General features: G+C 38.5%; 1 protein-coding gene across 1 annotated transcript in view; it reads right to left on the reverse strand.

Annotated features, from left to right (window-relative positions):
* The window catches only part of PRTFDC1 (phosphoribosyl transferase domain containing 1), a 175,337-nt gene that overhangs the window by 141,809 nt on the left and 20,289 nt on the right, over positions 1-13,239 (reverse strand). The window contains exons 2-3 of the mRNA XM_006871652.1: positions 8,162-8,268; positions 3,858-4,041 (exon numbers count right to left, since the gene is read on the reverse strand). Of these exons, the coding sequence (XP_006871714.1) occupies positions 3,858-4,041; positions 8,162-8,268 (291 nt within the window). The remainder of the gene's footprint in view (positions 1-3,857; positions 4,042-8,161; positions 8,269-13,239) is intronic.

Here is a 13,239-nt window from a genome sequence, read left to right on the forward strand (position 1 = left end):
GTTTTGATTATTCCCAACTCATTTTATAAGGACAGAATAATCCTGATATCAGAGCCAGACAAACACATGACAAGAAAGCTATGATTTAATAACCTTTATGAATGTACATGCAAAAAATAAAAATATTAGCAAGTTGAATTCAGCAAGATGTAAAGAGTAAACTATGCCATGACCAAGTAGAACTATGGTTCAGCATTAGATAAAACATCCAATGTAATGTATCTCATCAATAAATATAGAAAAAGCATTCGACAATATGCAATACTCATTGGTGATTTTAAAAAAACACAAAAAAACCTTTGACAAACTAAAAATAAAAGGAACTCTTATCATTATAAAGAACGTATTCAACAAAAAACACCAAACTTATTGAGAAAAGGCAAAAATGTTTCCTTTTACCATTAGGCAGTGCAATATCACAAAAAAAGAAATAAACCGTATACAAATTAGAAAGGAAGAAATAAAATTGCCTCTATTCACAGATAAAATGGCTGTCTATATTATGTTGTTGTTAAGTGCTGTTGAGTCAGTACTGGCTCATAGCAACGCTGTACAAAGTTTCCGAGGAACAGATGGCGAGTTTGAACCATCAACCTTGTGGTTAGTAGTTCAGTGCTTATTCTACAGTGCCAAGCCAGGACTCAGTCTATAGTATAGCAAATCCAAAAGAATCTACAGTGTTTTCTATGGGTTAAACCTACTCGACGGCACTTAACAACAACAAGTAGAAACTGAAATAAAAAGAAAGGATACATCAAATATAATAAGACTAGATATAATAAAATTGCTGTTGTTGTTATGTGTCGTGGAGTCATTTCCAACTCATAATGACCCTGTACAGGGTTTCCGAGGCTGCAAATCCTTACGGGAGCAGAAAGCCTTATCTTTCTCCCACGGAACAGCTGGTAGCTTCAAACTACTGACCTTGCAGTTCACAGACCGATTGGTAACCACTACGCTACCAGAGGACCAAAATTTAGATATTTAGGTACACATCTAACCAAATATATGTAAGATCTGACTGATGAGAACTACAAAACACTGAAATTAAATAGTTAATGCTAAGTGCCTTTGAGTTGGTTTTGACTCATAGTGACCATGTATATATATGTGTGTGTGTGTATGTATATATATGGCACCCTTGTCAAAATCAGTTAACCACAGGCATATGACTTTATTTCTGAACTCTGAATTCTGTTAAATTTGTTTATGTATGTATGTATCATTACTATGTTGTTGTTGTTAATTGTCATCAATAGGGTTTCTCAGGAGCATATGGTGGGTTTCAATTCCTGACCTTGTGGATTGCAGTTCAGTGCTGATCCTACAGTGCCATACCATGTTGTGGTTGGTAAGTGCCATCGAGTTTATTTTGACCCATAGTGACCCTGTGTAGGGTTTCCAAGGAGCAACTGGTGAGCCTGAACCACTGACCTTACAGTTCAAACAACTTTGCAGTCTGACGCATCAGCCCACAGTGCCACACTACAGATCTAAATAAATGAGGGATTAACCATGTTCATGGATGGGAAAACTAAATAAGACTAACATGTATTGATTCAAAATAACTCCAATATAAATTTTAACAGATTATTTTGTAGAAAGTGACAAGATGATTAAAAATTTTACATGGAAAGGCCAACAACTAGAGTAGTCAAAATAGTTTTGGAAAAGAACATTGAAAGATTCATCCTGCCAAACTTCAAGACTTTTTATAAAACCACAATAATCAAGAATGTAATACTGGCAAAAGGATAAGCATAGAATCTGATAGAGTATCTATACAGAACCACACATAAACATTCAATTGATTTTCAGTCAAACATCAAAGACATTTCAAATAAATTACAGTCTTTTCAGCAAATGATCCTAGAAAATTTGGACACTCATATGCAAAAAAAGAGGGAAGGGTGATCCTTGGCTCAAACCTTATGTTGTTTTTTGAGTTGATTCCAACTCATAGAAACCCTATTTGGGTTTCCGAGGCTTTTAAATCTTCGCTGGAGCAGAAAGCCTCACTTTTCCCCTTGGAACAGTTGGTGGGCTCAGGCCATGGACCTTATGGTTTAAAGTCCAGTGCTTACTGTATGGAGCCACCACACTCCCCCAAACCTTATATCACTATGTCTTGTTGTTGTTAAGTGCTGTCGAGTCAGTTCCAACCCACAGCGACCCTGTATAGGGTCTCCGAGGAGAAGCTACCATAATAAACAATAAATTCAATATATGTTATAGATCTAAGTGTAAAACCTAAAACTATAAGAGCTTTCTCAAAGAAAAAGTAAGTTAAAGACTAAATTTAGTATCATAGCGAGAAGGGATAACTAAGAGGCTTTGGAGAGCATAATTAGCTGCCATCCCATCAACCCATGACACATGGTGACCCAAGGACAATGGAACAGAATGCTGCCTAATCCTGCACCATCCACATGATTAGGGAGGAATCAACCTCTGTGATTCACAGGGTTTTTACTGTCTGATTTTCATAAGTAGATCACCAGGCCTTTCTCCCTAGTTCATTTTATCCTGTAAGCTGGGTGGAAACCTGTTCAGCATCAGAGTAACACACAAGCCCAGACAATGGTGGCTGTGTACGACGTGCACTGGCCAGGAATGCGATCCAAGTCTCCCCCATGGAAAGTAAGAATTCTACCATGGAATCACCCATGTCTCCCATTTTGGAAGGATGTTGTTATTGTTTCTGCCATCAAATTGATTCTGAATCATAGAGATGCTACAGGATACGACAAAACTGCCTCACAGGGTTTCCTAGATTGGATATCTCTCCAGGAGTACATAGCCAGATCTTGTTTTCCATGGAGTGAGTTGCTGATGGGTTCAAACTAACCAGATTTTGTTGTGTGTGTCAAGTCGATTCTAATTCACAGCAACCCTATATAGGGTTTTTGACAGCAGTTGATGAGTATTGAACTGCTGATTTTTCAGTTATCAGTCCAGTGCTGATCCTACAGCACCACACCCTCAGTTCCATTCAGCGGTGCCACAGAAAGCTCATCGGAGACTAGTGATCAATCTTTTGTTGAAAGTTCCTTGGTCTTGTCTCATCAAACTTGCTAACTCACTGTCTCGCCAGGCATCCTTTCTCTATCTCTGTGTCATGACTGTGGACCACACACGTCCTAACATCTCCTTTCTGGGCTGGACACCCTCCTGAAGGTCTCCAGGGCCAACAGTGGTATCCAGGACAAAAACAATGTCGTGTTCACTGAACTTTCTTAACACTGACGACATTCATTTATGAGGCTGGGCACCAGGAAATAATTACTTGGCTATATAACCCTAAAGGAAAGTATGAATCATTCCTAAATGTCTTCTCATATATATGAATATGTGTTTTTTATTTTTACCTGGAAGAATATTCTTTGAATGACGCATTGCAGTTTTCTTACAAAATTAAATATATGTATATATAGAGAGAGAGAAAGAGGGAGACGTGGTGGTGTTGTGCTTTGGGTTAATGCACTGGACTACAAAGTCGATTTGAACCACAACGTTGGTGGTTGACGCTCACAAGCCACTCCTCGGAAACCCTATACAGGAACCAGTTGGAACTGATTCGATGGCACTTAACAACAACAATAACATATATATATATATATATATACACACACACACACACACACACAGTGCTGTAGGATCAGCACTGGACTACCAACCACAAGGTCAGTAGTTCAAACCCAACAGCTAAAAAGCCCCATACTAGGTTGCTATGAGTTGAAACCGACTCAAAGGCACTTAACAACAACATATATATTTATACTCTTCATTTTCATAACATGATCCATTCTTTTATTCCATGACATCATATGATTAAAATGGAAAATATAGTAACTTACCCTGTAACTTTTTAGTCTGATGAAATCAACTTTCAAAGAGACAAATCTATCTGAATTCCGGCTGATGTTCTTTAGGTGTTCTACTAGGTCAGCACAGAATTTATAACCTCCTTTAAGCACACACAGGACCATAATGTCACAGTATCCTATGTCTTTCATAATATCCTTAGCCAGCCGCTCAATTCTGAAAGAAGAAAAGGATCAAAGATAGATTAAAGCACAACCACTTGTATTTCTGTTCCCTTCAGAAAAATGAATGGCACATTATACATATGAGATTATGGCAGGTGAATGGGCAAAAGCACTTGGGTAACAGAAGACAACACAGAAGATTTTTAAAGAATGAACAGAAAGAGAATGTTCAAAACACACTTTTGATCACAGCATCATCTATAGTATATCCTTGCTCCTCTATGTCACAAAAAGAGTAATGTCTTCATGAATGCTCTAGTGTTATTACGACAGAGCCTTATTGTTAGCCTGAACAATGGCATGATGGGATCTGGCGGTATTAGGCTCATTTTATAGCAGAGAAAAAAGGAAATGGGGAATGACTCAGCTACCTTACAAGACTGGTGAAAGGTTGGTCGTTCGAACCCACCAGCTGCTCTGAGAGGGAAAGATGATGAAGCAGTCTGTTTCGGTACAGATTACAACCTTGGGAGTCCTATGGGCTGCTCTACTGTGTCCTAAAGGGTCATTATGAGTTGGCATCAACTCGATGATAACAGGCTAGCATTTGGGGTTTGGGAGGAAAAGTCAAGTAACTAGCAAAATATAACACTTGTGAATTTTTAAAGCTTAAAGTAAACATGTAGTGTGTGACTGTATGTGAAATGTATGTATTATGTTTAAATGAAAATACAGCTACCTAAAAATTCAAACTAAATTTGTTTAGATAGTCTCCCAATGTAACATTAAAAATATAGAACAATTGAAGCATGTACCATTTTCTTGGTATTATGCATGGTGAAGACAATTTTAGGAAGTGCAACCTTTTCATTTTCTTTTTTCTGAGATACAGAATGGCCACTTGATGGGCCATTATAGTAACTGTACTACTGATTTTATCTGTGATATAGGAAAACCATGCTAAAAAAATGCCAAATGAAAATAAAATTATATAAAGAGCTAAACCAAATTTGGTTAGGGGGATTTCTAACATAAAATATTTTTCCAAAAATATAAGCTATGCCTCATTTTCTTATGAATATGTTGTTTTAAGTATTATTGGGAGTCCTGGTGTGGCACCATGGGTTAATACGCTAGACTGCAAGGTCGGTTTGAACTACAAGGTTAGTGGTTCAAGCTCACCAGCAGCTCCTTGGAAACCCTATACAGGGTCATTATGAGTCTGAATGACTTCAAGGCACTTAACAACAAGTGCCATTGAGTCGGCTGAGACTCATAATGACCCTGTATAGGGTTTCCAAGGCTTTAAATCTTCACAGAAGCAGAAAGTTTCATCATTTCCTCTCAGAGAAGCTGGTGGGCTTGAACTGTGGACCTTGCAGTTTACAGTACAGTGCTTATAGTATGGAGCCATACATGGTCCTATATAAGAAACTAATATATTAAAACCCTTACCTGGAGTATGGGGGAAGGGAGGCAGGGAAGATAACACTTGTCTTATCATTGACAGAGGTAGCACATTACGTATGTGAAAGGTGCCCAAAAGTACAGTTCCAGTGGGTGCCATTTACCTGGAGCCCACCGTGAATGAGGCTGTCTGGAGTTGCACAATGTGCAGTATCTTTGAACTGGCATTTGGTACCTAATTTGGAAATTCCTTTGTAGTTTTTCCATGTCTTTGCAATTGTTCCATGTCTTTAAGTCCAGTTGCCCAGAAATATGCATCTTAACAAGTTCATTAGATGATTCCCATGTACAGGCTTAGGCACAGGACTCATCATGAACTACATCAAGTTCAAGTAAGAAAAGTGGGAATTTCTTTACACCTGGTTTCACAAATTGGTATTAAGGAAAAGTCTGCAAAGAGTCATTAAGAGTTGAACTGAGTATAAAGTCTCCTATGTGTGGCACTGTAGGATGAGCATTGGACTCCTAACCCAAAGTTGGTGGTTCAAACCTACCAGTTGCTCCCTGGAAGCTCTATATAGAGTGGCTATGAGTTGGAACCAACTTGATGGCAGTTAATAACAACATTGTACGAAAAAATGTTGAGTAAACTACTGAGGCTAAGCAGGATTTTTTGTTTGTTTTTCTCCCCATATGAATTTCCATATATTTACTATGTGACTGTTTCTTTTGAATTGCCAACAGGAAAATTTAGCAATTTAGGAAATGCAAAATTTCCCAAGTTTATTTGACAGTAGAACTTTCTATTCTTTCTAAAGGTCAGAATTTGTATCCCATGAGAAACCTCCAGCTAGACATTATTTTAATAATATACTCTAATTTGAGGGAACAAGAAATATACAAGGCTTAGCCAATGGAAAATCTTAGTATTTGGGTGAATGAATGACATTTCCTTTTGCTTACAGAACAGGGATTAATGGAAAGATAGCAGCTTGGGAATAGTGACCATCTAGTATGTTTAAAACTTTCCTTTGGCTGGGAACCAATTTTGTAAAGTTAAATATTAACTCAGAAGAACAGAACAGAGAAAAAAATAATAAGGCAGTAGTGCTGTGGTTTAAGAACTGGAGTGGTGTATTCAAAATCATCTCCATCTTCCTGGTCTGTGAAGAATTTCTTTGACTCCTAAAGTACAGTGGCATTCTTGCTTTCCATATAAATCTGACTTCTGTGCAAGAGATTACAGGATGGCTCTGTAGGATAAGCACTGAACTGCTAACCACAAGGTTCATAGTTCAAACCCATCAGCCGCTCCTCTGGATCACTATGAGTCGGAACCTACTCAACGGTACTTAACAGCATAACAACAACAAATAAAGTAATAGTCTTGGCTTTAATGCAATTTTGTTAAAGTGGCATGATTTATAAATATTGATCCTGTATTGTGAGTTGAATTGAAGGACATACTTTGAAAACCAAGAGACAAATGGCATAGCATAGGGACTGGAGGACAAGAAAGAAAATATAGGTTTTAGGAAAGCAAATCAGCTAGGAAAAAGCCACAGAATATCTAGGTATACAGGCCAGGATGGACTGGAAATTGGTTGTTGCTGTTGTTAGGTGACGTTAGTCTATTTCAACTCATGTTGCAGTTACGTGGTGTGTTCCAATCTTCAAACTTGTTAGAACTGATTTAGTCATGGCATACAAACACAAGGACAGCTTATGTGATGCATAGCAACTAAACCTCTTGCTGTGGGATTTTGACACAAACCAAACTCAAAGATGGCAGCTGACATGTATTCAAAGCAGTGTGGTAAGCAGTCATTTTTGAGTGGGGCTAGAGTCAAAATTCCACTTCAAGAGATTTGGTTATGTAATACTTAACCTGCCCCTGTTTCCACTGGCCAGGACTGAACCATTTCAACCAGTTCAAAGCCTTGATTCCAATTTATAGCAACCCTGTGTTATACTGTAGGATAAGCACTGAACTGCAAGGTTGGCTTGAACCACAAGGTCAGGGTTCAAACTCACCAGGTGCTCCTTGGAAACCCATATGAGTCAGGAACTACTGGATGACACTTAACAACAACCTGACAAGGGAGAGTTGACCTCAAGGCTGTAATCTTTATGGAAACAAACTGGTTCTTTCTTCTGTGTGAGTTCAAACTGCCAATCCTTAGGTTAGCAGATGAGACTATCTACGTAGAAAGACTAGATTAGAATAAAGAACAGTATTCTAGAAATAGCATTCTGAAATTTTTTTTAAGCTGAAAATAACTTCTCTTCCCAAAACATTACTGCTGGCTGGAAAACATAGCTGTACACAGACTGGTCCAGGTGTCTGAGAGGAATGAAAGTTGTAATAAAAGGCAGAGTTTTGGGGGAGTATTTTATATGATGGTAAAGGTCACCTCTTGACTCTCCTTAGTCAGAACTTAAAAGACATGAAAAGGAGGAACCAAAGATCCTTGGATGAGAGGCAATGCTTTCTCAACCCTCCTCTTCATGAGTTTGTACAGAACACTGTTGGCACATGATACTGTTGCTTGTAATATCTTACATATGTAGAACCTTCATACCATTATGCCTTGTAACAGGTTTAAAGTATAAAACCACTTTTATTCTAAATTCATGGTCCTATAAAATGTCTCTTTACCACTATAAAAAGTGGTTCAAGAATAGGGTATTAAAGCATACTACATGACACACAGAGAGGACCAGTCCAATCTAAGGCCAAGACAGACACAGGAAATATCACTTACCTGTCCACAATGATTCCATGAGGTATGAGGACATATTCCAGATCTCCATAATAGTGCTGTGGGTATGTGAATAAATTCAAGTCATACCCTGGCCAATCATCTGCAATCTGTAAATCACATTATTTTGGTTACGGTATTATTCATTGGAAAATTATTGTAAACACACATACATAAATAAAAGACAGACTAAAATTGAAAATAAGAGAATAAGTCTTCATTGGTGGTGGTGATTGGTAGTTGTGTGCTGTGGAGTTAGTTCCGACTCAAGTGTTGTTGTTGTTGTTAAGTGCCGTCGAGTCGGTTCTGACCCATAGCGACCCTGTACAGGGTTTCCGAGGCTGTAAATCTTTACTGGAGCAGAAATCCTCATCTTTCTCTCGTGGAGCGGCTGGTAGTTTCAAACTGCTGACTTTGCAGTTCGCAGCCCGATTCGTAACCACTACGCTACCAGATAGCGACCCTTTATAGGGTTTCTAAGACTATAAATCTTTATGGGAGCAGACAGTCTCATCTTTCTCCTGTGGAACTATTGGTAGATTCAACTGTGCCTTAAATTATATCCTTTGAAGCTCTGAAGAGCTCAGTGGGTTAAGGTTATTTGACGCAATCTGATAAAAGATCTAGTACTAAAATGAACAGAGTCCCCCATTACTACCACCATCACATTGAAACAATGCAATTGCTAATTTTAAATTGTATAAATCATTTAACTCAGTGAGTAATGGTTAACCTGACAGTATTAACTATGAGTATTTTTTGCTGTTGTTATTAGTTGTCATCAGTGAATTCAGACTCATAATGATCTCATGTGTGCAGAGAGGTTTCAAGTTTTGGAAGCAGATCACCAGGCCTGTCTTCCGAGGTGCCTGTAGGTAGATTAAAGCAGCCAACCTTCTGGGTAGGTGTACCACCCCCGGACTTCTCTGTAAGAATGTAACTGCATCAATATATAATTTATACCTAAATATTAGTATGAATATTTAGAAATAGCATAAATTAGATTCCGAATTATATTAATATATAATATACTGTTTTGTTAAAATATATTTTTATAGTATAAACCCATTTTTGATTCATAGCAACCCTATAACAAATAGTAGAATTGCTCCATAGGGGTTTTGAGGCTGTAAATCTCTACAGAAGCAGACTGCCTCATCTTTCTCCCTCAGAACATCTGGTAGCTTTGAACTGCCGCCCTTTCAGTAAAAAGTTCAACATTAAACTCACAGTGCTATGATTTATAATATGAAAACTTATGTTAATGATAAATGCTTTTTTCCAGTCACTACTCATGGAAGCAGCAGTCAAGAAACCGAAGGATGTATTGCACTGGGATAATTTGTTATATGAGACTTTTTTAAAAAGCAAAGATGTCATTTGGAGGTCTACAGTGCAACATGGTATTTTCAGTTCCACGAGCATTAACTTATATTCATAGTAAATGCCCCATCTGCCTGGATGTTGTTTTTGTTAGGTGCCTTCAAGTTGGTTCTGTGACTCATAGTGACCCAGTGCACAACTGAATGAAGCACTACCTGGTCATGGATCATCATCACAATTGTTATGTTAAAGCTACTGTGTCAATCTATCCCATTGGGGGTCTTTCTCTTCTTTGTTGACCCTCTACCAAGCTTGATGCTCTTTTCCAGATAATAGTCCTTCCTGACAACATATCCAAAGTATGAGAGACAAAGTCTCACTATCCTCACCTATAGGGAGCATTTTGTTGTTGTTCTTCAGTGCTGTAGAGTTGATTCCAACTTATAGTGACCCTGCATAGGGTTTCCAAGAGGTGGCTGGTGAGTTTGAAACACTGACCTTGTGATTCAAACCAACCTTGCAGTCCAGTGCTTATTCTATAGTGCCACACCAGGACTCCAAGAAGGATTTTGGCTGTACTTATTTCAAGACAGATTTTCTGTCAGTACATAGTACTTTCAATATTCTAAAACAATACCATAATTCAAATGCATCAATTCTTCTTCAGTCTTATTCATTGTCCAGCTTTCTCATGCATCTGAAAATATCATGGCTTGGGTCAGGGACACCTTAGTCCTCAAAGTGACAACTTTACTCTTGAACATTTTTAAATGGTCTTATGCAGCAGATTTGCCAAATGTAATATGTCTTTTGACTTCCTGACTGCTGCTTCCATGAGTATTAATTGGAAATCCAACTAAAATGAAGTCTTTGACAACTCTAATCTTTTCTCCAGTTATCATGATGTTGTTTATTGGTCCAGTTGTGAGGATTTTTGTTTTCTTTGTGTTGAGATACAATCCACACTGAAGGCTGTAGTCTTTGATCTTCATCAATAAGTGTTTCAAATCCTCTTGGCTTTCAGCAAGCAAGGTTGTATCATATTGCAGGTTGTTAATGAGTCTTTCTCCAATCCTGATACCATGTTCTTTAGATAGTCCAACTTCTCGGATTATTTGTTCAACATGCAGACTGAATAAGTATGATAAAAGGCTACAACTCTGACACACACCTTTCTGATTTTAAATCACGTAGTATCCCCTTGTTCTGTTTAAAGGATAGCCTCTTGTTCTATGTACAGTTTCCTCATGAGTACAATTAGTGTACTGGAATGTCCATTCTTTACCATGTTATCCATGGTTTTTATATCCAAATTGTCTAATGTCTTTGTAGAGTCAATAAAACACACGTAAACATCTTTCTGGTATTCTTTTCATTCAGAAAAGATCCATCTGACATTAGTAATGATATTCCACATTCCACATCCTCGTCTGAATCTGGTTTGAATTTCTGGAAGCTCCCTGTCAATGCATTGCTATAATCATTTTTGAATTATCTTCAGCAAAAATTTTACTTGCAGGTGATATTAATATTGTTCAATAATGTCCACATTCTGTTGGGTCACCTTTCTTTGGAATGGGCACAAATTTGACTGTCTTCTAGTCAGTTGACCAGGTATCTATCTGTCTATCAAATTTCTTGGCATAGATGAATGAGTGCTTCCAGCTCTGCATCAGTTTGTTGAAACATTTCAGTTGACAGTCTGTCAATTTCTGTAGATTTGTTTTGGCTAATGTCGCCAGTGCAGCTTGGACTTGTTCTTCAGTACCATTGGTTCTTGATCATTTGCTACCTCCTATAATGGTTGAACACTGACCAATTCTTTTTGATACAGTAATTGTAAATTCCTTCCATCTTCTTTTGATGCTTTCTGCATCATTCGATATTTTGCCCATAGAATTCTTCAATAATGCAACCTGAGGCTTGAATTTTTCTTCAGTTCTTTCAGCTTGAGAAATGTTGAATGTGTTCTACCCTTTTGGTTTTATCTGCCTGGTAAAGGTTAGTAGTTAAAAGTAGATGTCTCTGGGGATTAGAGTATACAGAAGCCTTTGAGTAGACTAGTTATTATAGTAAAAACTTTAAAAGAATGTGCTATAGTAGAAGCATAGGCCAGTCCTACTGAGAAATTAATGCCTATTCATGGAATACAGCTAGCAAGTCTTCCTCTTGCTAAGGACTGGATGTATACATTTTATGGTTTGAATAGTAAAGAGGTAGGAGAGTAAATGAAGGTGATGATGGAGTTACTTTTGCTTTCAAGAAAAGATGGGGAAATGAAAGTGTTACACATTCAAATATCATTGGATCTGTACTGCAGGTTCCTATCCTTCAATCACTCCTATACACTCTCATCAGACCCCTCTGTCCAGCTTTAAGCTTTCCAGGTCTTCCGTAATACCCCACAATGGCTGGTCAGAGCTTGAATGACCAATTCTGCATAAGGAGCCTCCAAAAGATATTTGGGCAGGCCAAGATAAGAGCCCAGTCAGGCACTTTCTAGTTCTCATTCCAGAGCACACAATACCCTTTTCACATCTTATAGCACTTCCCAGTAATGTAAGTCATTAAGTTGGGGTTTTCTGAGCCTTTCCCGGCTCACCATAATCCCCATTCTAATTTCCCAGCCCAACTCCCTAAACCATCCTCTTCCTGCACCCAGATTGGTTTTTGGCCAAGCATGATGATCCTTCCTAGTTCTGTGTTCTGTTCTGGAGTCTGTCTTGCATCTTCTCCCTCTAGCCCCCTCCACCTCTGTATTCCAAGCTCAGCTCCCCTCCTCAGAAGCTCAGGTCAGGCTCTACCTCTTCCTGGAGGTTTTCCTCATGACTTTAACCCTCAGATCTCCTTTCCTGAACTCCTGCCTCTTTTTGTAGCTCCCTTTTCTCCAAAAAGCTCCAATTCTGGTTCCTTGAGAAAACTCCTGTCCCTTCTATATTTTCCTTACTCATTCTAATCTGTTGTTTATTGTCGTAGGTCCCATTTGTGCTTGATTTAATGCAGAGACATTGCCCTGCTTGCCACCTGCTTCCTCATGCATGTCTCAAAACAAATTCCCCTCTGCTTAGGGCTTGGAAAAGAAGTTTGTCCACTACCCATTTCCATCTACCCCAGTCCTGGATTCTGCTATGCCAGCCAAACCAAACCAAATTCTCACCCAAATTTACCCTGCTCTATCTCAGAAAAAAGGAGCTCTGGTAGTGGTAGTGGTTACGAATCAGGTTGCTAATCTCAAGGTCAGCAGTTCAAAACTACCAGCTGTTTCATTGGAGAAAGAAGAGGCTTTCTGCTCCCATAAAGATTTACAGCCTCAGAAACCCTGTACAGGGTTGCTATGAGTCAGAATCGACTCCACGGTACATAACAACCACGACATCTCAGTAAAGGACTCCTGGTGTGGCACCGTGGGCTAATTAATGCGTCAGACTACAAAGTCATTTGAACTGCAAGGTCAGTGGTTTAAGCTCACCAGTTGCTCCTGGGAAACCCTATATAGGGTCGCTACAGGTTGGAATTGACTTGACAGCACTTAACAACAATAACATCTCAGTAAAGGACATATCATTCTTCAGTTGTTCAGACCAAAACTTTGGAATTATTGATTCCTTTCTTTCACATCCCACATGTATCCCATTAACAAGGCCTATCATTAATTCCTTCAATGTTTAACCAGTACCACACCTCAACTTCATTCTTCTTGGATCAACTATCAACACTCATGAAAGCAGCAGTCAAGAAATCGAATGACATATTGCATT

This window comes from Chrysochloris asiatica, unplaced genomic scaffold (assembly GCF_000296735.1).
Source record: "Chrysochloris asiatica unplaced genomic scaffold, ChrAsi1.0 scaffold00172, whole genome shotgun sequence".
Classification (NCBI taxonomy): domain Eukaryota; kingdom Metazoa; phylum Chordata; class Mammalia; order Afrosoricida; family Chrysochloridae; genus Chrysochloris; species Chrysochloris asiatica.